The sequence below is a fragment of the Scaptodrosophila lebanonensis genome, unplaced genomic scaffold (genome assembly GCF_003285725.1).
Source record: "Scaptodrosophila lebanonensis strain 11010-0011.00,11010-0021.00 unplaced genomic scaffold, SlebRS2 tig00000092-arrow-pilon, whole genome shotgun sequence".
NCBI classification, from domain to species: Eukaryota; Metazoa; Arthropoda; class Insecta; order Diptera; family Drosophilidae; genus Scaptodrosophila; species Scaptodrosophila lebanonensis.
Genome location: NW_022060566.1, coordinates 3,559,483 through 3,581,449, shown reverse-complemented (window position 1 = coordinate 3,581,449; position 21,967 = coordinate 3,559,483). Strand labels below are relative to the sequence as shown.

At 39.9% G+C, this 21,967-nt stretch overlaps 2 protein-coding genes across 2 annotated transcripts in view; both read right to left on the bottom strand.

The window, feature by feature from the left end:
• Positions 1-1,878: 1,878 nt before the first annotated feature.
• LOC115627298 lies at positions 1,879-3,094 on the bottom strand. The gene has a single exon (XM_030522931.1). It carries the CDS (start codon positions 2,988-2,990, stop codon positions 1,917-1,919), a length of 1,074 nt encoding a protein of 357 aa, XP_030378791.1. The 5' UTR covers positions 2,991-3,094; the 3' UTR covers positions 1,879-1,916.
• A 1,419-nt stretch (positions 3,095-4,513) lies between these two features.
• Positions 4,514-21,967, bottom strand: part of LOC115627107 (centrosomal protein of 162 kDa) — a 32,941-nt gene continuing 15,487 nt past the window's right edge. Inside the window, exons 2-7 of the mRNA XM_030522669.1 lie at positions 10,598-11,657; positions 9,698-9,911; positions 8,895-9,616; positions 5,806-5,990; positions 5,588-5,740; positions 4,514-5,342 (exon numbers count right to left, since the gene is read on the bottom strand). Of these exons, the coding sequence (XP_030378529.1) occupies positions 5,217-5,342; positions 5,588-5,740; positions 5,806-5,990; positions 8,895-9,616; positions 9,698-9,911; positions 10,598-11,657 (2,460 nt within the window). The 3' untranslated portion in view covers positions 4,514-5,216. The remainder of the gene's footprint in view (positions 5,343-5,587; positions 5,741-5,805; positions 5,991-8,894; positions 9,617-9,697; positions 9,912-10,597; positions 11,658-21,967) is intronic.

The window sequence follows — 21,967 nt, the reverse complement described above, 5'->3', positions numbered from 1 at the left end:
TTATGTGCCAGAGAATAAGTTATGAATTGAATGAGAAGAATACGAGAAGTCCTTTCTGCATACACTATAAGTACTATATAATGACATAATGCAGCGATTTTAGAATCTGCCACATAAGAATTTACAAGAATGGCTTCCGAATATCGTGAGGCATTAAACAGAAAGCAATCAATTAATCGCTTTCATCTTGATTAGCAAACAATACCCTGTACCTCACTGATAAACAAAAAACAAAGTAAGTTTAAATATTAACGCGTAGATTTAAATATTCTTACCAAGTGGTGCACACTTAAATTTCAAGTTGAATATTAAAATATTTAATTTAGAGCGTGACGATATTTAATCACAAATGCTAATGGGGACGTGGGTTTGTTAATGACAAAGACTTACACATTGTTTTGAATATTATTCATATTTAAATCAGTAATTGAATATGTTTGATTTGAATATAAAATAGAAGAACATTAAATTTAATATGAAAATATTCATCTGTACCATGTGTGGAAAAATTAAATAAATAAATTGTAAAAAAAAAACTAACAAAATTGGGAGAAAGAAATGCACTAAACAAAGATGTAAAAAAAGCAGAACAAACAATTTTTGATCGAGGGATTACTTTACTTTATTACAAAATTTGAATAAAAAAATTTCCAAGAATCATCGATGTTGTGGTAGATCCTTAGAAATATCGTTATATTGTTACATAGATTTACGATATTGTGGTCCCGTTTGATCATATGTACAATGCTAGAAGCAACCGTTGGAACCTCAATTTATTCACATCCTAAATAAAGTTCGTTCATATTGTTTATTTGCTGGCCTTCTAGCGACGCCTAATCCAGCATTGGCTACCAGGCGAACATAAATGAGCAGAAGGCAAATGCATGGATTGTTTATTTAAAGTTAAGCAGCTGATTTCTGTTTACATTTCGCAAAGCACCGTAAGGATCGTTTTTGTTTACATTTAAAGTGCAACCAATGGGAGAGCTCCAATTTGCTTACTTTTCGAAAAGCAGCTGATTTTTGTTTACATTTAAAAGGCAGCTTGTTTACTTTTTGGAATGCACCGTAAGGATCGGTTTGCTTACATTTGAAATGCAATCAATAGGAAGACCCCAGTTTGTTTACATTTCGCAATACATAATTTGAGTCACAGCCGGCTTGTTTACTTGCTGATCGTCTATGGTCGCCTGGTATATGGGTACATTTAGTGCATGGAAATTGAATATACAAGAACCGAAAAAATTAATTCCAAACCAAGCTGACCTTCTACCGACGCCTAAGCCACTTTTTTCTACCAGGTGAACATAAATGCGAAGTAGGCAAATGCATTCTTTGAATATTTAATGTGGAACAGCTGCTTTTTGTTTACATTTCAAATGCAGCTTGTTTACTTTTCGCAAAGCACCGTAAGGATCGCTTTGTTTACATTTAAAATGCAACCAATAGGAGAAATAGAAGTTTGTTTACTTTTTGCCTTGTTTATACTTGTAGTATTTATAATTTACAAGTACATCGCAGCCGGCTTGTTTAATTGCTGCTCACTGCATGGAAATGAATAGATACATAGCTGTGGCGTTATTAAATAAATAAATCAGTTGCACTGGCTTGATACAAATTAAAGTATTGAATTTTGATTGAACTAAATGATATTGTAGGATATGTTGGCATCAAAAGGACAGAAAACAGAATATGCCGCACGATTTTGGAGAACGGCAGGTAACCTGGAAAATCTGGAAATCGTGTAGATACAACTAATGTTGTATCAGGTCTAATAAATTGCAGAATATCAATGCTGTCCTAAATATGAATTAAATGAAGACCCATCCTTGTTGGTAACAAATCAAATTTTATTTTACACACTTTACAAAAGGTCTGAAGAAAGCGAACATGCCAAAACGATCTGGGGGCATATACTAGAGTACATCGCAGTGCGTGACGATAACTCGTTTACTCATCTTGCCATTCCGGGTGCCGTAGAGCTCCATGCTGTGGATGATGCGAGCGCCGCGCAAGACACGTCCGAAGCCCACACGTTTGCCATTCAGGACGCGCAACGGCTTGAAGCTGATTGTAAAATTTAGAATGGCACCGGGAAAGCCATTTAGGCAATAGTCCTTGGCGCAGGACAGCACGTAGCCCTGGCGGCCGTGATCGATGACGCGTGTATCGAACTCGATCGGACCCTTCAATGGCGTCTTGTTGCCCTGCAGATAGCAGTCCATCCACAGCGTCGGAAAGATGCGACGCACCGAGAACTTGTGCGGCTTGTGACTCATGCACTGCCGTATTAGTTCCAGGACAATGAGCGGAGCGGCTTCAGTATAAAGCTGGAAGACGACAACGCCCAGAGGTCGGCCATCGACGGAGCCGAAATGGAGGACGATGCGCGGGCGCAGCAGTCGCGTCAATTCGATTTTATCGTCCGGCATTTCCAGATCCCAGCCCGCATACTTCGAGAATATCTCCTTCTCGTCCTTGCCCTCGTGAACGGCACTGTACACGGACAGACAGAGTTTGCTGTCGGACTCGGGTCGACGCTGGTAGCTGGGCGAGAGCACCAGCGACGAGTACGGCGTTGGAGCACAGCCGTGGCAGAGACTCTTCCCAAACAGCTGAGCGAAGAGTATGCGCTTCCCCAGCTTTATGTTGGCCTTATCCAGTCGCTTCAGATGTATCAGCATGGTCGGCTGCATAGATGTGGACTCCAGATTCGGGCAGCTCCTGGTATCCAGTCTTCCTCTGGTGCGCATCGTCCTGGCCAGATTCAGCAGCATACGTACATTATCCCTGGTGCGCTGCTGGTAGCAGGACGCGTCCACCAGCAGCATATCGATATCGGCGAGACTCCGAGGTGGCACCCTAGGCTCCGTACTATCGACCAGACTATGCACGAACCGTACACGTTTCCTGTGGGCGATATAGTTTTCCCGCCGTATACGCATGGCCGCATTCATCAACGGTGTCTCCTTTCGTTTCCTCAGACTCATCGCAAATAATTTTGGGTATCGAACAGAGTTGTTGTCTTAAGCAACAGATATATACATATGTATATAGTATTTATATTGGAAAATAAAACTCGCAATTTTCGGGAACACTGAAATTCTATATTGTATGTATTTTTTGTTTTTCGACTCTTTCTCAATTCTTATCAACTATTGTATTTCATATTTTTAAAATCTGTCTTTCATTTATATTGTGACATTTGATTCGGTTTACAATTTTCAACATCATTTCTGCAATCATGTTTTAAAACAATGGTGTTATACTTGTATGACGGATTTTTTAGATGGACTTGTAGCAACCCTCGAACTATATCTATAAAAGTCGCAATTTTAAGTGAGAAATACAAGTACATCTAGAATTGTATTTCAGAAATTCGTGTTAGTTCTTTTCTTTAATTCGCGTTCGCATCTCACTTACTGCTTTCTTTCCGACTCTTTCTTTTTCGTGTATGCTCAGTGGCCTTTGCCTTCCTCTTCTCTCCATTTGTCTCCTATTCTATGGTAATCGAACTCTTAAATCGCTTGTTTAAAACTTGTCTACTATACTCGTGTTATAAACTACTGTTTGTTTTTTTTTCTTATGTCTTTTTGGTAAATACTTTTAACATATTAAATAATATGCTCAGTGAAGATTTGGAGAACTGTTCAAACAGGCAAATCATTTGCTCACAAATTCGTGCACTTGTAAAAAAGAAGTTTGAAAAAGAAGTGTGTTTTGTTTTTGGGTTTTAACAAATTTGTGCGCAAAATATTTGTCTGTCTGAACACCGCTTCAGCTGTTGACAAGACTTTTAAGACATGCTATACGTCAAGTCACATTTATGTCTTTTGGAGGGTAGGGTAGAGAGTATTACATACTCCTTAAAGGGTATATCTATTCTGATACACATTCTAATTGAATTTATTTCACTGCGCACATTATTGCCTGCGCCTAGAAAGTGAATAACTGCATTTGTTAAAACTATTAACGAATCATCAACTGAAATTACTTTCCTGGAAATACACTTTCATTGACTTTTTGGAATTATGAGTTACATTCACTTTCTATTCGCAAACATCAACATCAGGTATTATATTTAAGTACAACCGATAATGTTGTGCCTTCTTCTTTCTACATTTGATTTAATCATTCATTCACTGGTATTGACAAAATCGGCCGATGGCAATCCTTGTTAAAGGCATTTAAGGCGCTCATGGCCCTATGACACTAAGCTAAAAACTACACTAGAAATTTAACTAGCTTGCTAAAAACAACTCTTGTATATCGTGTGCTCGCCCATTCTCCTACAGAACTTTAAGTAACATTGTCGTTAATGGACTATTCCTTCATTGGCAGATATAGGATATAATACTGTTCGAATTTAGAGGATTCATAAAAGGCTTTCGTACTACAAATTCTACGACTGGAATGTGTTATTCAACGAATTTAATAAAACTTTAGAATAATTAGTTGCATTACGATATTTTAACAAATAAAACAGTTTTTCGTACTACAAGTAGGTGTTATTTTTCCTCGGATTGGTTCTATTACAACTATTTAAACTATACAGCTATATAAGGTCTCTGATAAACTTAATCTGCATGGTGTTACGACAAGTCTACGTGCCACGTTTAGTATGCCTAGCTGTTCTGGTTCAGAAGGTTTCAACGTTCATACAGACGAACACTAGGTTGAACGATCCAACCGATATACAGACCTATGTATGTTTTGGCTTTAAAAATACTCATAACATGGGACGTGCCAGCTTCTCTTCTGCTTTTTATGAGCCTCAAAAATGTGAACTTTTAAGCCAAGCTTTAATTTTGGTTTTTAGTCTAGTGTCATGGGGCATTTATCGCGGACGCTAATCGCGGACGTAATTCTGTTGAATATTTGCAGACGACTTGTTTCACAAATTGAACATGGCATAGATTTATATATATCTATATAAATATATGTATATTAATGTATGTATATATAGGTATGTCTATATATGTATATATAGATGTAAAAAACCAATTTATAACATAACGCTATTCGATTAATCAATAAAATGCGAACACATAACAAACAATTTGTTATCATTAGGTTAGGGTCTTCAAAACTACACTACCACATACTTAAGAGTCTCATTACAATGTTCAGTCACAAATAAATATATAAGTTGTTAATCATATTGTATCGTATTGTTTGGTAATTGGTAATTGGTATTATGAGATCTAAATTCACGGCTACTTGTTGTTGTTCTCCTGCAGCAAATCATCCAAAGCTCCATTTAGTCTGCCTTTGCTGAGCGCCTCCACGAGCATATGTAAGCGTTCCTCGCGTTCCGAATGCCGTCTTTCCAGTAATGATACCTACATGGAAAAGCATTCGAAAAAGTGAGATTGAAGTGAAATGAGAACCTTGATTTTAAAAACGAAGTTTATTTTGCACTTAAAACAAACAAAAGAAACAAAAAACAAAACAAAGTAGGAATGCAGCTTGGGCCTAACTCGAGGAACGAACGGGAAGCCAATTTGAACATAGATTGTGGAATTTTGGTTTCGAGTACTAGTTGCTCTCGGGTGGTGCCTTAAAGGATTGGGGAGTGCCTCTATACCTTCGCCTTTAGCGCATAGTAATCCACCGGCACCTTGCGTCGCTTCTGTGTGGCAAATGCCTCCTCGCGTTCATTCAGACGCTGCTGCAGGATCCGCACCGTCTCGTTGCAAGACGCCAACTCGCGCTCGTGGGCGCTCTGCAGAGTCTTCAGCTGCAATCAGAGGAATTACCAATTTGAAGGAGGGAAAGGATTACAGGCACTAAAGAAGGACTCACATCATGCAGCCGCTTGTCGTGCAACGTCCTGTAGTCAGCCTCGAGCAGGCGATATTTGTTCTGCGCCTCCTTCAGCGCCTGACTCTCCGTCGTTGCCGGTATATGGTCATGATCGTGATTCCGTCTCGCACCACTGCTGGCAGCGCCGCTGCTGCCCCCATGACCCTTCGCATCCAATTTGGCACCTGCAGTTGAGGATTTTAAGATAATTTTAAAAGGATTGTACGCACTGTGTGTAAGGGGCTTTAACTCTATTTCAGTTACAAGTAAATAAAAGGCTGTGGCCAGGCAAACAAACAATTTGCGCACCAACACGTTCCAATTTACAATTGAATGTTCGAATGTAAATCCCAAAGAACTGACCATTTCTAAACTAAATTGAACTAGAACAACAAAATTTTCTTGAAATATGCATTCACACATCATTTCTCGAGAAAATTACAAATTCTGATCGAATAGAAGATTTTGAAAACTACAAGTATGTTGTGTGGCGGAAAAGACTTCGTAATATGTGTATGCTGGAGAATTCTGCAGCAATAATAAGGTAAAGACTTGCTCATCTGGAGGTCTAGCCCCAAAAAACAGAGACTAAAAGGGCTTTCCAGGTAGGAATTGCATTGAAAGAACTGCATTATACAGTTATTTTGCTTTATAAATCATCTTTTAATAAAATATAATTATAATATTGTTGATGATTGTAGCAACATTCAATTATCTTCAGCTGCAGTAAGGATAATAAGACATTTTTAGAAACTAAGTGCAGGTTGAATAGAAATACGTTTATAGTATATTCGAGTGTGGAATTAAATAGTAAGAGACATAGTGAGAGTTTCAACAAGTATATTTCGAATTGCAAATGCCTAAGTCTTGAATATTATGCATTTTGAACTATGTTTTTAAAGTGATAATCAGTTCAAATGGATTGTTAATATGGATTGTCAACATAGTACATAGGGGTATATTATACTATATGTATTGAAGGTATAGCAGGATAACGAATCGCAGAAGACAATCGTGGCAACTTGAATTAATCATTAACCAGTCGACAACTGTTTTAGAATAATTCAATATTTAACTCGATGATAACCCGTAACCCCCATTTGTAAATAATATAGACTAACTATTTCTATCAAATGTAGAATAGTTGGAATTTTTCTGAACCTAATGTGAAACTTCACATTAACTCTCTATTCAATTAGATAATAGACTGTATGACTATTTGATTCCGCATCGGAATAATGTGGCCTGTTGGCCAAAAGAAATTTATGTAATGTTTGAAGAGTCAGCTGTGAGGTTTAAAGTTGAATTTTTAACTGCCCCATCGACTGTATAATAATTGTTTGCATGCTGATTTGGCCAAAATTCCTAGTTATAAGCAAACTGTCACCCATATATAAATATACATTTTTACATTTATACATCAATACATATATATGTACATATTAATATGAATATAAATAATTTTGGCAAATCCAATTCACAAAACAACACGAAACATGAAAGTCCAACGCCCTCTTTCTTTCTCTCTCCCTCTTAATGGCAAAGGCGATATCAGGGCCGATTTTAAGTTGAAATTTTCACAAACTAATTATATAACAATTAACATACATACAAACTAGGTATTGCATAATAATAATAACAGCAACAATAACACTAACAACGAGAAATGGACGTGTCAACTATTTATGTGTGTCTGGTTGTGCATTTCTAAACGCGTCGCATAAAATTAACTGCGATCCGCTGGCGCTGTCGTTATTGTTTTTATCGTTATTGACGTTTTTTGGCATTTGACCGAAAAAAAAAACTCATTTATTAACCATGCTCAAAGCTATTAGCAACAAAAACAATGGCAGCGAGACAGCGACAAGAAGAAGAAGACGAAGCATAAGACAACGCTAACAAGACAATAAATTATAAAACTTGCGCGCATGCGCATCGGTTTGTCAACGCCAGCAGCATGACTTCTTTTTTTTCACTTTGACTTTCGCTTTCGAATTTTCTTTTCCAGCGGCGGCAAAAAACAACAACAACAAAATCACAAATTTAAATCGACACACACACACACACACTCAGAAAAAGAGAGACAAATAGAGAGAGAGAGAGAGAGAGAGAGGGGCGTGGAGCGACACACCGAAACAAATAAACAAATGAAGCGTCAACTCTTTCAATGGCTCAGGTGACATAACTGTGATACACACACACACACACATACACACACACACACACACGCATACACTCGTATGTGCGCATGTTTGACTGCGGCTTTAGCTTTGCTTGGGATTTGCGGCTCAAACCTTAGGCCGGTCACAAATATTATTATCATGTGGGGCCATCTAAAATCTAAACGAGGCCGTCGTAATAAGAGTTGGTCCGCAGCGGCAGGCAATGCAATGATTTATTTTGGCAATTTATGTATATATGCATACACATACAAATATACATACATACATGTGCATATGTATGTATGTATGCATGTTTGTGCTTGGGGTACGTGTTTGAAGTTAACGACAACATTGCCAGCAGTGTTCGAAAAGGCAGAGAAAGTCCATAAATTATGCGTTGGCCACCAACTCTGCAGTAACGGGCGTCAGTTCATCATCAACGATTTTGTCAACGCCTTTTCGTCAATAGCCGATCGAACCGTAAAACTTACAAATGTCTACTAACGCCAAAATTCACACATGTACATATGTATATTCTACAATACTAAGGGGCTGAACCTAGTTTGTGTTACGTATAGTTTGTGGCTTCAAGGAGATGCATATCTGTTGTATAACCGTAAATGGATAAATTATTATTAAAGATAATTTGAAAAAAAAAAAACAATATAATTTTGCCAATGGATTTAAAATCACACTAGGAAATATTTGGACGTGCCTGTATAAAATAAAAATTTAAATTTCTTTGGAGCTGTTGTGAGTCGACCACTACTGACCAAAAAATCGATAACTCTAAGCGTCAACTGACCCTTAACGTACTACAGGGTAATAACTCACACACGCAGACGCACACACTCTTAGGCACATGCAGTATAGAAATTTAGAGAGAGGAAGATAGAAAGAGAGGGAGAGGGACTCTCACACACTCACCACTGCAGCTGCTTTCGCGATCCCGCTGCAGTTTCCTTATCGTCTTCTTGCACTCATCCAACTCCCGGGTTAGTCGCTGCATAGCCTTATTCTTGATGGCCAAGTCGACGCGCATGCCTCGCACGGAGCTCAGCAGCTGTGACTCCTCCTTGGAGCCGACTCCGACTGCCCCATTGCCGTAGGCGAGCAGCGAGAGTGTCGACTCCGATTGCGAAACGGGCAGCTTGGAGACATGCAGTGAGTTGCCGGACGCTAAGGCGACGGCGCCGCCCGCACGTCTCAGTCCGCCGCTCTGCTTTGAGTTTGGACGCGAGGTATTGGGCGTTGAATTGGCGGTACTGCTGGTGCTTGAATTGGCCGATTGTGATTGCGGGAGCTGTTGCTGCTGCTGTAACTGTAAGTGGGACTGGGACTGGGACTGAGATTGCTGCTGACCGAGGGGTGAGGGACAGCCAATCGTGTTGGTGCTGTAGTCGCGCGTGGCAATCGCGCTGCTGCCGGCACCGGTGCCCGCAGTCTGTGTGCCCTGCGTTGAGGTGTGAGGCTGGGGGGGCGGCGGCGTGCTGCAGCTGTTCACCAGCTGGGCGAACGACTCACTCGACTCATTCTCCGTCTGCGTGCAGTTGTTGTAATACTTATCGGCACGCTTCTGCATATACCGATCCAAGGTGCGCACCTGCGACTCGATTTGCTCGTTCAGCTTGGCATTGATTTGTTGAAGGCTTATTGTTGCCAATGAGAAACGACAAGTTTGTTAAATGATGGGGAGGGGCGGGGGGGTTTTCAATAGCGGGAACACTTACCTTAGCACCTGTGTCTCCAGATCGGCAATGTGCGTCTCATATTTGGACTGCACGGAATTGAAACGCGCCTGCACATTGGCGAGTATTTGTTGCGCCTTTCGATCCTGTTCCTTGGCATCTGATTCTAGTTGCGCAATACGCTGCTCCAGCAGCTTTCGACTATTAACATTCTCCTGATCGTTGAGAGCGCATATGCCAGGATTCTTTGAGGCCACTGAAAACAGTTATCACTAAATTAGCATACATCCTGATTCATACCAATTACCTACAATTTCCTACTTAAGTTCTTTGAGAAGAACAGAGAAGGGCTGATTAAAAAATGTTCTACTGACCTCACAAAACTCTTACATTCATTAATTACTTCAGATCTTTCTAAAGTTGGATGCGCTCTATTAATGAAACCGCACCTATGTATATAGCAAGTTCTGAATGAATCTCACTTTAATATATTTACATACCTCTCCATAAAATTCATTGTTTTTGTGTCGGTTAAAGTCTTTCTTTCAAATTGCCTGGTACCATCGTATCGTCACATCTTGCCCTTTAACAACAGATCGTCGTACTATATGGTTAGATCGACTCGTAGCTCCCATCAAAGCTTCATCTTTGAGTGGCCGATCAGGTGCTTTATCAGTAAACCTTTCTTTTCAAAAGACAGGCCCATCAAAGCTTCAACATAGTTCAAAGAAAAACTAACTATAAACTATTTATTCTGTTAAACAAATAATCCCCTATTGCCCAGTATTGGTTGTTTGTTTTTAAAATAGTAGATTAACAATTATGTTTTAATGAACTACTTATTACTTATTGCTATTTGGTTGATTTAATAAAATAAAATTAAAATACAAATGTACCATTTATCTTGGTAGATATTAGAATCGAAATCGCCTTCGCACTTACCAATTAAGGCCGAGACCGAATCGGGATGTTTGCGCATGAGTATGCGCTCCATTTCGCGACACTGCCGCTGCAGATCCTGTATGACGCGCGCATCCTTCTCCTTGTGCTCGTGGGCGCGCCTGCGTTCCGTTTGCGCCTCCTCTAGATCGGCGCGCAGCGACTTCTGAAGCTCCAACGCATCGCTGCGATCCTTGCGCGCTGCCTGCAGCTCTGAGCGCAGCACATTGGCACACTCGTTCAAATGCTGGACATCGAGCTTAAGCATCTCGGACTGCTCCTGGAGCCGGGCATTGTGATCGCGCAGTGTGCGTTGCATTTGCGATAACGAATCGTTCTGCACCCGCACCGATTCCAGACGCTCCTCTGTATCCTTCAGCAACTCCTGCAGCTTCTCGATGTCGTGCTTCAGCACATGCTCACGCGTGATGGACGAGGCAATGTGCTCGATGGGTGAACTTAAGGTGGAGACCATATGTTTCGGCGAACTGCCAACAGCTTGCTCTCTGTACATGGCCATGGGTTTGATGGGCGCTGACTGGCTGGCCAGGCACGAACTGCTGCTGCTATTATTATTATTATTATTATTACTGTTGTTGTTGTTGTTGGTGCTCGTCTCTGTTTTTTGGGAAACGGCTGGCATTGACATTTCTGGCAACTCGGTTGCACGTCGCTCTGTGGCAACAACACAGGCGCTGGAGTTGCGACGATAATGCTGCTGTTGCTGCTTACGGCGTGCCGGGCTTGAGTGCAGCGGCATTGTTGTTGTTGTTGTTGTTTTAGATGTCACCGTCGCTGTCGCTGTCGCTGTGGAGGTCGTCGTTGTTGCCATCTGCGACTTTATCGCTTTCGCCGTCCGCGCACTGTCGCTGCTGCGTCGTGGCAAGTCCAATGGTGGCATTTGTTGTTGTTGCTGCTGCTGCTGCTTTTTGTGCAACATAGCTGCCTCCGGCTTGGGAGGATGCTGCCCATGCCTGGCAGCGCGATCCACCGCGGACGCCACTCCTATGCAGTCGGCCATGTCCAGCGTTTCAATAACCTCCGCCTCCGTTATTTCTTCCATCTGTAAAAGACAATTAAAAATTGCAGAAACAATGAAATCAATTGAGAAAAATAGAGAGAGAGGGAGATGATGAAAAATAACGCTCTCAATATCCTTTATGCACGCACCTTGGCCTTACTATTCCCGATAAGCTTAGAAATTACATTGTTCTTTGCGAAAAAGAGTTTTAATTTTATTTTATTTTATTTAGAACATCAACAATAGTTCTGGCGATTATAATATTCAGATAAAACCATAGAATACAGTAAAACAAAAATATCTCATACAAGTAGATATTAGAATACATTCAAACAAAAAATACTCATAGATATCATACTTGTATTTGGTTAAGATATTGTGATAAATAAAAATGATTTTGCTATTAAGTGTAGCTTTTGCACTAATTTTTCCTATAGCGGCTTTATGAAATAGCCATCTGACTTCAATAAAATCTCAGTATATGTATAGTGAGATGATATGTAAACACTTATCAATATTACATTCTCTTATTATACGTTCCTAAATAAAAAAGTTATACTAAGTGTGATTTTTTTTGCGATCGTTCCTAGCTATATGAAAGAGTGCAGCATTATATGGTTTTTAATAAACTTGGTCTGCATATGGATAAGCCAAGTCTACATGCAAAGGATGGGATGCCAAGCTCTTCCGTTTCAGAAGATATCGACGTTCATTCAGACGGACGAACGAAAGAACGGGCAGACATAGATGGCGATATAAATGGGTTACGTCGTTATGATCATGAAGGTGTAACTATATTATAAAATCAAATTAAAATCAAAACTAATATAATATCAAATAAAAAGGCCGTCTTTTTGGAGAACATTCTGCCAAAACGGGAAATATTAAAGAATCTGTGAGTGGATAGGGAGAGGATTTTGTTTGCCAACTATTAAGATATCCATTTAGGAATTATAATATTTAACGTTCAGTTATTAAAAGACAATGCAACGAAGATGATTACGAACGTAATTCGGTTATAATATAATATAAATCATAGTTTTTGTATTCGTATCGACAGTACTATTTGTTGATTTACTAAATAAATAAATCAATAAATTATATGGAACGAATTCTGGAGGGATACACTTAAGCTTAAAATAGAATACCAATTTCATTGCTTATAACACCACCTTAGGTGTGTTTATATTTGGGGGTCTTTTTGTTTCGGCACGACCGTACCCGAACTTTTCGTTTGTTTGAAATGAAAGTGGCGGCCGCGTGTTGAGTGCGCGTGTGTGGGTGTGTTTGGCCATTGTTAATGGCATCAAAAGTACAACAACTCCGACAACTACAACAACTGCAGCATCAACAAACAATTGTAACAATAAGCGATCGACGAGCGCACCTGAAGAATTATTAACACTTCCTACGTAGGTATCGCTTTTGGCCAAACAAATCAACAACAAAAGATCGAACAAAGCCAGTCGAAACAACAACGCCAACAAGCTCGAAAGACGAGCTCTTGCACTAGCCTGACAAAAAAATAAAACAAAAAAGCCAATAGACCCTGCACCCAACACTGTTCAACAAGCGAACAAATTTGTTCAAATAGATTTCTCGTTTTTTAAAGTGCTTTGTTTTTGCTCCGGCTTTCTGAGCACAAAATCCAAGTTCTAAACAATTGTACAATTTTCTTCATTTTTCCATTCTGGTCAACCTTCTAGAACAGCTAGCTCGACCTTTCTCCCTTTTTATTTTCTTGAGATTTCTTGCACCACCACGTACTTTATCGGACAGAGTGTATCTATCTTCCACAAAAATTGGCAAAGATCAGAAGTTTTTGTGATCTGGAGGAATTTTCTTTCCCTCCTTTAAAATTTAAAAATTTTGTTTTATAGACAACAACAAGAAAAAAGGATCATTGCAAATTTTGGGCTCATACATAAATAAAATAAATCATAAATAAGTTGTATATATTTTAGAGAAAAAGTAGTTTATTCTAAAAAAAATAAAAAATGTGGGAAACTAATTTTAATTTCCTTTATGTAGACTATATATTAACCAAAACACTCGTGAGAGAACCCACTCAATTGCTTATAAAGGAGAGTACTATATAAAAACTGAGCTCAACTTCAGATACATATCAAATGTCAAAAAAAAGTACAGTCGCCTTTATAGAGAATCGCTGCCTTTATCGATGTGAATACGGTTTTCGGAAATTAAGGTTGTCTCAATCGAAGCTACAGTATGTCCAGCGCTGTGGCTTACAACATAATATTTCTTAACGGTCCATGAGCTCTATACCCCACTGTGTCCATGCCAAATGATTGTTTATAAGTTACCCTAGCTGGTTGACAAAGACTGGCGGACATTTTGATTTGGATTCTTCCTGATGCTAAAAACTTATTCGAGTTGATCCTGATCCAATTTTTCCAATAAATAGTAACAAATAGAATTAAATATTAACGACATATAGCTGATATATTTTAATCGCGCTTCGAATAACGCTAAAAGGTGTTATTTTTTATAGTCATGGTTGCATTGAAATAATTCGTAGAAGTCAACCAACATAGCAGCAACAACATGAGGAAATGGTATTTACAATAAATAGGAAATGATTTTTAGAAATATAAGGGAAGAGTATTGCTATTAATCAATTTTTTTCTGTGACTAAATTGAAAATGACAGTTAGCTTTTAGTTTTAGCTTCTCTTTGAAACTCCAGTACTAGTATCCATATTTTATTTTAGCATTAAAATACATTTGAGCTTTTTATTTATTTATTTTTAAGTGTTTTTTTTGTTCGGTTCTGTTGTTCAGTGTACTGAAAAGGGTACAACGGTCTAACAACAATAATAGCCACAAAATACTCGAATTTGACAGTGGGAATATTGAAGAAAGTTTACCAACAGCAGCAGCAACAACAACAATAACAACAACAAGATGCCGCCAAAGCGGCCAAAGCCTCCAAAAACCACCAATGCCCCACAATGTCACGTCGCAGTTTCGTGCATCTGTTTTGAAGTCTTTTTTGGAATTTATTTACTTGTTGTCGACTGATATTGCGAAGCTTGTTACCGAGCTTGTTGCCACAAGCTGCTGTTGTTGTTGCCATCGCCCACTCTCGCTTTCATCGCGCGCACTCCCAACAATTTGTTTATAGATTCTACCTACAGGGCATTCACTAAATACGAGTAAATAATATGTCTGTGTGTGTGTGTGTGTGTTGCGATAGTGTAGGTGTGTGTGTCTCTGTGTTTGTTTAGCGCCCCGGCTTGAGGTCCATAATGAGAGTGTTATGTTTGTCGCGTCCGCCAATAATTAATCTCCTCCCGCCCCCATTGGACCGTCAGCGACTTTAATAACTTCTGCCACTTTCCATTTTTTAAAGCCATTACGCTTTGTTTTTTTTTTTTTTTTTTTTTTTTGGCTATAATTGATCCTAAGAAAATAGCACACTAACAAGACCAATTGAACCAACCGATTGCGAAAACCTACCTTTGTTCGCCACAATCTATATTAAAGCTCTAGCCAGCAACCATGTTTCGTAGAGCTTGGCAGCTAAATTAACACTAGACAATTTAGAAATAAATCTTTTTAGCCATGCTTATAAAAAAATGTATACACGAGCATACGTTTATGTTTAGAATAAAAAATGTTTTTATTTCACATTAAAACAATAATTTTTTCAGTAGTCTTTTTATGTATTTATTTTCCTTTTGAGTGTTTTAAATAAGAATCGATTCGATTTTAAATCCAAACAGTGCTGTATTTTTTATACTCTGCAGCCGAAAGGTTAAAGGGTATGCTAAAAAGTCCAAATGCCAAATGAATGTAACAGTGAGAAGGAGGCGTGGTAGAACTTATTTAATATGCTTAAAAATAATAAACTTGAGAAGACGAATAGATACAGACATGTTCGTCTGGCTGTGCGTCTGTCTGTCCGTATGAACGCCGAAAACTTTCAAACCATAACGGCTAGTGATACCAAAATTGGTTGGTAGAATTGTCTCTTATCCATACGCGTAACAAGTTTCTTACAAACCATATATAGCTTCATTAATTTATATAGCTGTCAGATATACGATCTTTGCAAAAATCCTCAGCAATGGTCGTACTTATGAGCTATGTAGCTCGTGATATTCTGAAGTTTTATTAAAATCGTGGTACTATATCATACTATATAGCTGCCATAGGAATAATCGGTTCAAAAATTATTTTTAATACTAAGCACTTTTCTGTATATCTCGATATTGTAGCCACACTTGGTGTGCTTATGAGAAATTTAAAAAACCTTTTAACAAATTGTGATCAGAGTCGGGGAGGTTTATCAATAATAAGCACCACAACGTTTTTTTGAGTTGAAAAGCGGAGGCGGTACGACTTTAACACTCTATTATGTTTTGTAGACAAAAAAATAAAATATACAAGTAGAATAGAGAATGGTACTACAAATGTTGTTTGCTGCATTTTGTTAGTTAGTGAGTAATATGTAGAAAACAAATGCGGATACTGTTCCAAAATTTATTCTAAATTACTCTGTTTTTTGAGCTTAATAACTTTTGCGTCACTTCATTCACTCAATCACTTAACAGACAGTGTGCAGAAAATATTGATTCACTTAGTCAGTTATTACTGTGCCACATTGTGTTGCACTTGGCCTCTTTCTCTTCATTATCACCATTAATTTGCATTCAATTAATTATCAATTTGCGGCAATAAGCAGTTCGCGAGTCGTGTTCACGCATTTCCATACTCCTATACTCTTTCTTCTCTGTATTATTGTTGTTTGGTGTGCAGCAGGACATGCCCACGCGCATTCCAATAGCCCATGAAGCATTTATAAGTGACACACAACATCGATGGCATTGCCTTCGTCATCGGTGGCGGCCCCTTTATTGTTTACACGCCGCTAAAGTTTCCAATTTGTGCGCTCGTTGACATGATTTCTGAGCTGTGGCATCCGACCACCAGCTTGCTGATCGTTGCATGCCAACACAGTCCACACTTGAGGTATTGGTATTGTCATGGTTAATGGGGCTGGCCGGGGCTTACCCACGCGATCAGCTCGCTTCTAGCTGACGAGCAGCATCGGGGCAATTGCTCGCTGCTTAGGCCGCTCCTTTCACTTTATAAGTGGGGCTTATCAAATGTCAATTGAGGAGCCATGGAGAGTTTTATGGCAAAGCTACTTGTCTATCACTATATTTAAAAAGTAGAGAAATTGTCCTTAATTGTGCAGCGCCATCAAATTACAAGTAATTTGCGCTTTATTTTGTCTTTATGAATATTCTCTGCACCAATACAAATCTTTCTTTAAAGGCCATCTTCAATGAGTGTCTCTGAATCAGAGCGCTAATATGGGGCTATTAGATATAATTCAGATTACATTTTGACACATTACTTTTATCTTTGAATTCCCTTTTAAAACTGATCGTTCAATCCCATGGAGGTGCAATTAATCACCTCTGACTAATGGCGAATAAGAGGGGCGTTCCGATATTTAAATTAACCTTCAAATCTAATTTGATAAATTTTAACTGGAAACGGACCTGAAATTAACATCTGTATATACCACAAACTAAATATACCACAAATAATTCCAACAGAGGGTCATTTTATTATTATTTTCAGTTTTTTTTTTTAAATCTTATCTTATCTTAATGTGATGTTTCTTTTAATTCTAATTTTTTTTTATTTTATTCATTACATATTTAATTTATTTAAAATAATATAAATAAATATAAATAATATTTAAAAATATTTCATATTTTGTTATATATTTAATTTTTTCATTTATTTTTTTGATTGTTTCTTATATTTTATTATTTATTAATATTTTTTGTTTTTATATTAATTAATTTAATATTTATTATTAATGACTTTATGGCTTATCTTATTTCAAATTTTTATTATCAGTTATTTTATTTTCAATATTTATTTATATTATTTATTTATTTATTCTTACCATTTATTTATTTTTAATACATTTTTTTTATTTCACATTGTGTTTAAAATAAAATAAATGAACTATTTAATTTTTTTATTCATTATTTATTTATTTATTTTATTTATTTTATTTATTTTATTTATTTTATTTATTATTATCAGTTCAATATATTTATATATTATGAGGCACAAAATTTGCCAGCGGGGTGTTTTTTTATAAATGCTGTTGACTCCCGGAATAAAACATTATTTTCTCTGCTCTACATTTGAAAAGGTCTTAAGTTGAGTTTTAACCATCTTAAGCAAAACCACCACTTCCTAGCACTCAAATTTACAACAAACTTCCAATAAATGATTTGATTAGCTTTACAAAACAAAATTATGTTTATAAGTAAAAGAATTAACATAAATAAAGCCTTAGCTTATTGCACTAATCTATCGAAATAGTGTCATTATAAATATACTGAATATTTATTTAGTTTTGCGTGCATCTAAGAATTGCTGAAATTAAAACACAATATACTTATTCATTTACTGTAATTGAAATGCGTAGAAAGTGATAAGCGAATCGGAAATTGATATTATTAATTTAAACAGTAAAGAATTATTGCCAATTACTTGCACTTTTCTATCAATACACACTCACACAGACACACTCATACAATGAGGAACATGTGCATGTAATTCGTTGCATATTAACATAGCAGTTCGAAAAACAACAACAACAACAGTAAAAGCAAAACATAGACACACACACACATACAGAGACAGATCTATGTACAGTTACAGTGGCAATAAGCGGCACATCTATGAAGATGTGATGCCTGCACCCGATAAACGCTGCTGACCACCACTCTACTCATAAGGAAGAGAGCGACGCGCCATTGTCGCTGCTGTTAATGCTGCCATGGCTGGCGTCGTCGTTGGCGTTGGCGTTCGCGTCGCAGTTGGAGCAATAGGAAAAAGAGCTTAACAGCAGCAGCGGCCACTGTGACGTCGCATTTCCATACACAACACGACATCCACACACACACACACACACACAAAGTTGAGCACAACATCGGCTAGTCATTGTAAGTGACGTCGACGCCGACAGAGGCAGCAGCAATGCGCGTGGAGAAATATCGAAAATGAAATGGCAATACTTTCCCAGCCGTGGTATAAAAGCACTACTCCACCAATGGGACATGTCTCATTAGTGTTTAGTGTCAGATCTCGCAAAGATGTACGACGGGAGATCAAGTAAAGCAACAACAGCAACAAGAGCGATGGCAACGGCACAGCAACAGCTGCTGCTAAGCCTGCTGCTCGTAACATCGCTAATCGTGGGACATGCATCGGCCATGTCATTGGATCGTTTGGCCGTAGAACGCAACGAGTTGGCAGCCACGACGCCAGCAGCAGAGGAGGCAAGCGCCGTGCTCGTGGATGACATGAAATTAGCAGCTGTGCCCGCTGCTAGCGGCCAGACGGAAACCTTCATGCTGGTGCCCGAAACGGTAGCCAGCCAGCTGGAGAATAATTCCGAGCACGTGAATCGCAACTCGATTGAGCAGGAGGCGTCGGCAGCCGATGCCACAAATGGAGAGGTCGATATGCTCATGCTGGAGAGCGATGACTCAAATGGAGTGCAGATGGTAGAACTACCCAGCGATATAATCTTGCCACTGCCCGAAAGCAACAACGAGGTTGTGGTGAAGGAGGAGCCAGAGAGTCCGCAGGAGACGGAAGCACTTCAGGAGGCAGTGGCGGAGGTGGAGGCGGATGCGGAAGATAAGCCGCTTCCTGTCATAAGCGAGACCATTAACGAGATTGAGTTGGAACCAGCGAAGGCTGTGGAAGCAGACGAACCAGCCGATTTGACACTTGAGACTAGCCAGGTAAATAAAATGGAATCTCAGCAATCAATGGATAACATCGCAGCTGCGGCAGAAGAGACCGGGTCTGAGCCAGAGCCGGAGTCGCAGCCCGAGCCTGAGCTCGAGTCGCAGCCCGAGTCAGAACCCGAGTCGCAGCCCGAGCCCGAGTCGGAGTCGGAGCCAGAAGCAGAACCAAACCCGGAACCTGAAGTGGATTTGGTACCAGAAGCCATTCAAGAGGCATCAGTAGCGCCTGTGGCTGAGGAACCAGTTATTGGTGAAACTGTTATTGAGAGATTGGAGTTGCCGCAACAGCAGTTAGGCAGTCAAGAGGCTCAATTGGAGGATGCAGCCGGTGCGGCACTCACAGTAACTGAAGCGCCACAAATTGCTGCCGACGAGGAAGATGAAGCTGAGACCAACACAGAACAAGATTCAGAGCCAATTGTGGCCGAGTCCAGCAACACAGAAAGCATAGCGTCCATTGTCGCTGAAGCAGTGGAGGAAGCGGTAGAAAAGGAAATCGATAGCGAAGCATCCCAAAACGATAACGAGAATGTGATCGAAAGTGAATTGCTGGACAATAAGCCAGCAGATACTGAAGCGGAAGCCACGGAAGCCACAGAGGCGTCCCTAGTCAATGAAGTTGTTGCTAATTTCGAAGAGGGTCTGACAGCGGCTATGGATAATCTGCTGCCCGAAGAATTGGCCGAGGCTGAGGAGGACAAAGCCAAAGCTGAGGATGAGGAGCAGCAGGCACAACAGCTGCTCGATGAAGAAGAAGCGATTGCGCCTGCAGAGGCTGTAGGAGAAACAGGAGCAGTAGAAACAGAAGTGGCCGCCAATGAAGTAAGTGAACCAGTGGAGCAAATCGTGGAAGTTGAAAGGGAAGAAGACACCGAACCAGCTACAATTGATGAGCCCAACAAAACGGAGGATTTCGCTCCAATCTCCGAAATTCTGCCAGCAGAGCCAGCCACTGAACCCTCCCTTGAAGCAGAAGTGGAGGAGGGGAATAAAATAGCCGCCGATGAGTCACTGTTGGAGATGGAAACAGAACAAAAACTGGAAGAGCCACATATACAAACTGAGGCGCCAATCAATATAGTCGAATCGGATGAGCCCGCACAAGAAGCGGATGCAGAGAAGCTCGAAAATACCGCGCAACAGTCTATTCCACAAGCAGAACCAGCATCCGAAACAGCAGCCGCCTCCATTCTCGTCTCCCCGGATAGCGTTTTCAACTATGTGAATGCCTCGTTTATGCCGCAGCCGGAACAGCAGCCGACGAACGATAAAACTGAAGACGATAAGTTCGATGACGAGCCGGAATTTAACGCACAACTGCGACGCTACGACGGGGCACAGGTGTGGCGCATTGTGGTGCAGACCGACAAGGATAAGAAGCTGGCCGATGAGCTGCAAACCAAATTCGGTAAGAAAGGGTCTAGTTCGATAATTGCGAATGCAAAGCTCATACAATATATATATATATATATATATCATCTCGATAGATGGCCAATTGTGGAAAGAGGTCAAGCAGGAGGTGGACTATCTATTGAAGCCGCAGGTGTTGGCTGCCGCCGAGCGGCATATACGTGCCGCCAATTTATCGCGCATTGTCCTCATTGACAATTTGCAGCAAGTCATTGAAGTGGAGAACCCCCCGGCTGAGGAAATCGCTCAACTGCAAAACCGTAAGGGTAAGTAAGAATGTGAGCAGCAACAACAACAACTACAACAACTACAACAAAAACGCCATCCATTTCGGGGGTGGCGTCATAAACGAGCTTTTAATGCACACCATAACCAAGTTGTAACCCCAGCAAGTGACTTTAATTGACACTTTTGCTATAGTGATGCCTATCAGTTGAGGATTGGGGGGGGGGATTGGTTGGAAGGCAAGTGTTGCTGCAAGGGGCGACACCTTCTAGGATGGCACGCACTCCAAACGCAGTGGCGGACCAACGGCAAAGGTTCATGGCTTGCGACCAAACAAAAGAATCCAGCAAGTAAGAAACTTGTTTAATCAATAACAGGCTAACAAACAGACAGACACACAGACAGACAGACAGTCAGACAATCAGTCAACCAGTCGGCCGGTCGGGTCAATACTAGTGTATGAGCAACGCAATTTGAAGGACACGGTTCGTAAGCACCGCAGTTAAAGTGCACGATTTGTTTCCTAAGAAGTCTGAGCAAGTTAAGGCGCCGTCAAAACATTTGGCACTTCCGTTCAAGGGGTTGCCAAGCGCGTGAAAGACTTGGTATACAGTTGGCTTAAGGGTTTAAGTTGAATGAACCTGTTGGACTTGCAATTGTTGTTCAGTTAATACAGTTTGTGACTTTTTCTCTTCTTCTATCAGGCCATCGTTTAACTTGGCAGGCCTATCACCGCCTCGAGGATATTCACGGTTTCGTCGACTATATGGCCAAGACATATCCAGACATTTGCTCGGCAGAGACCATCGGTTACTCCGTGGAGAAGCGACCATTGAAAATACTAAAGTAAGTAGTACCCCAGGGGTACTTGTATGTTTGTTTTCTGTCTCTAATGCGCGCA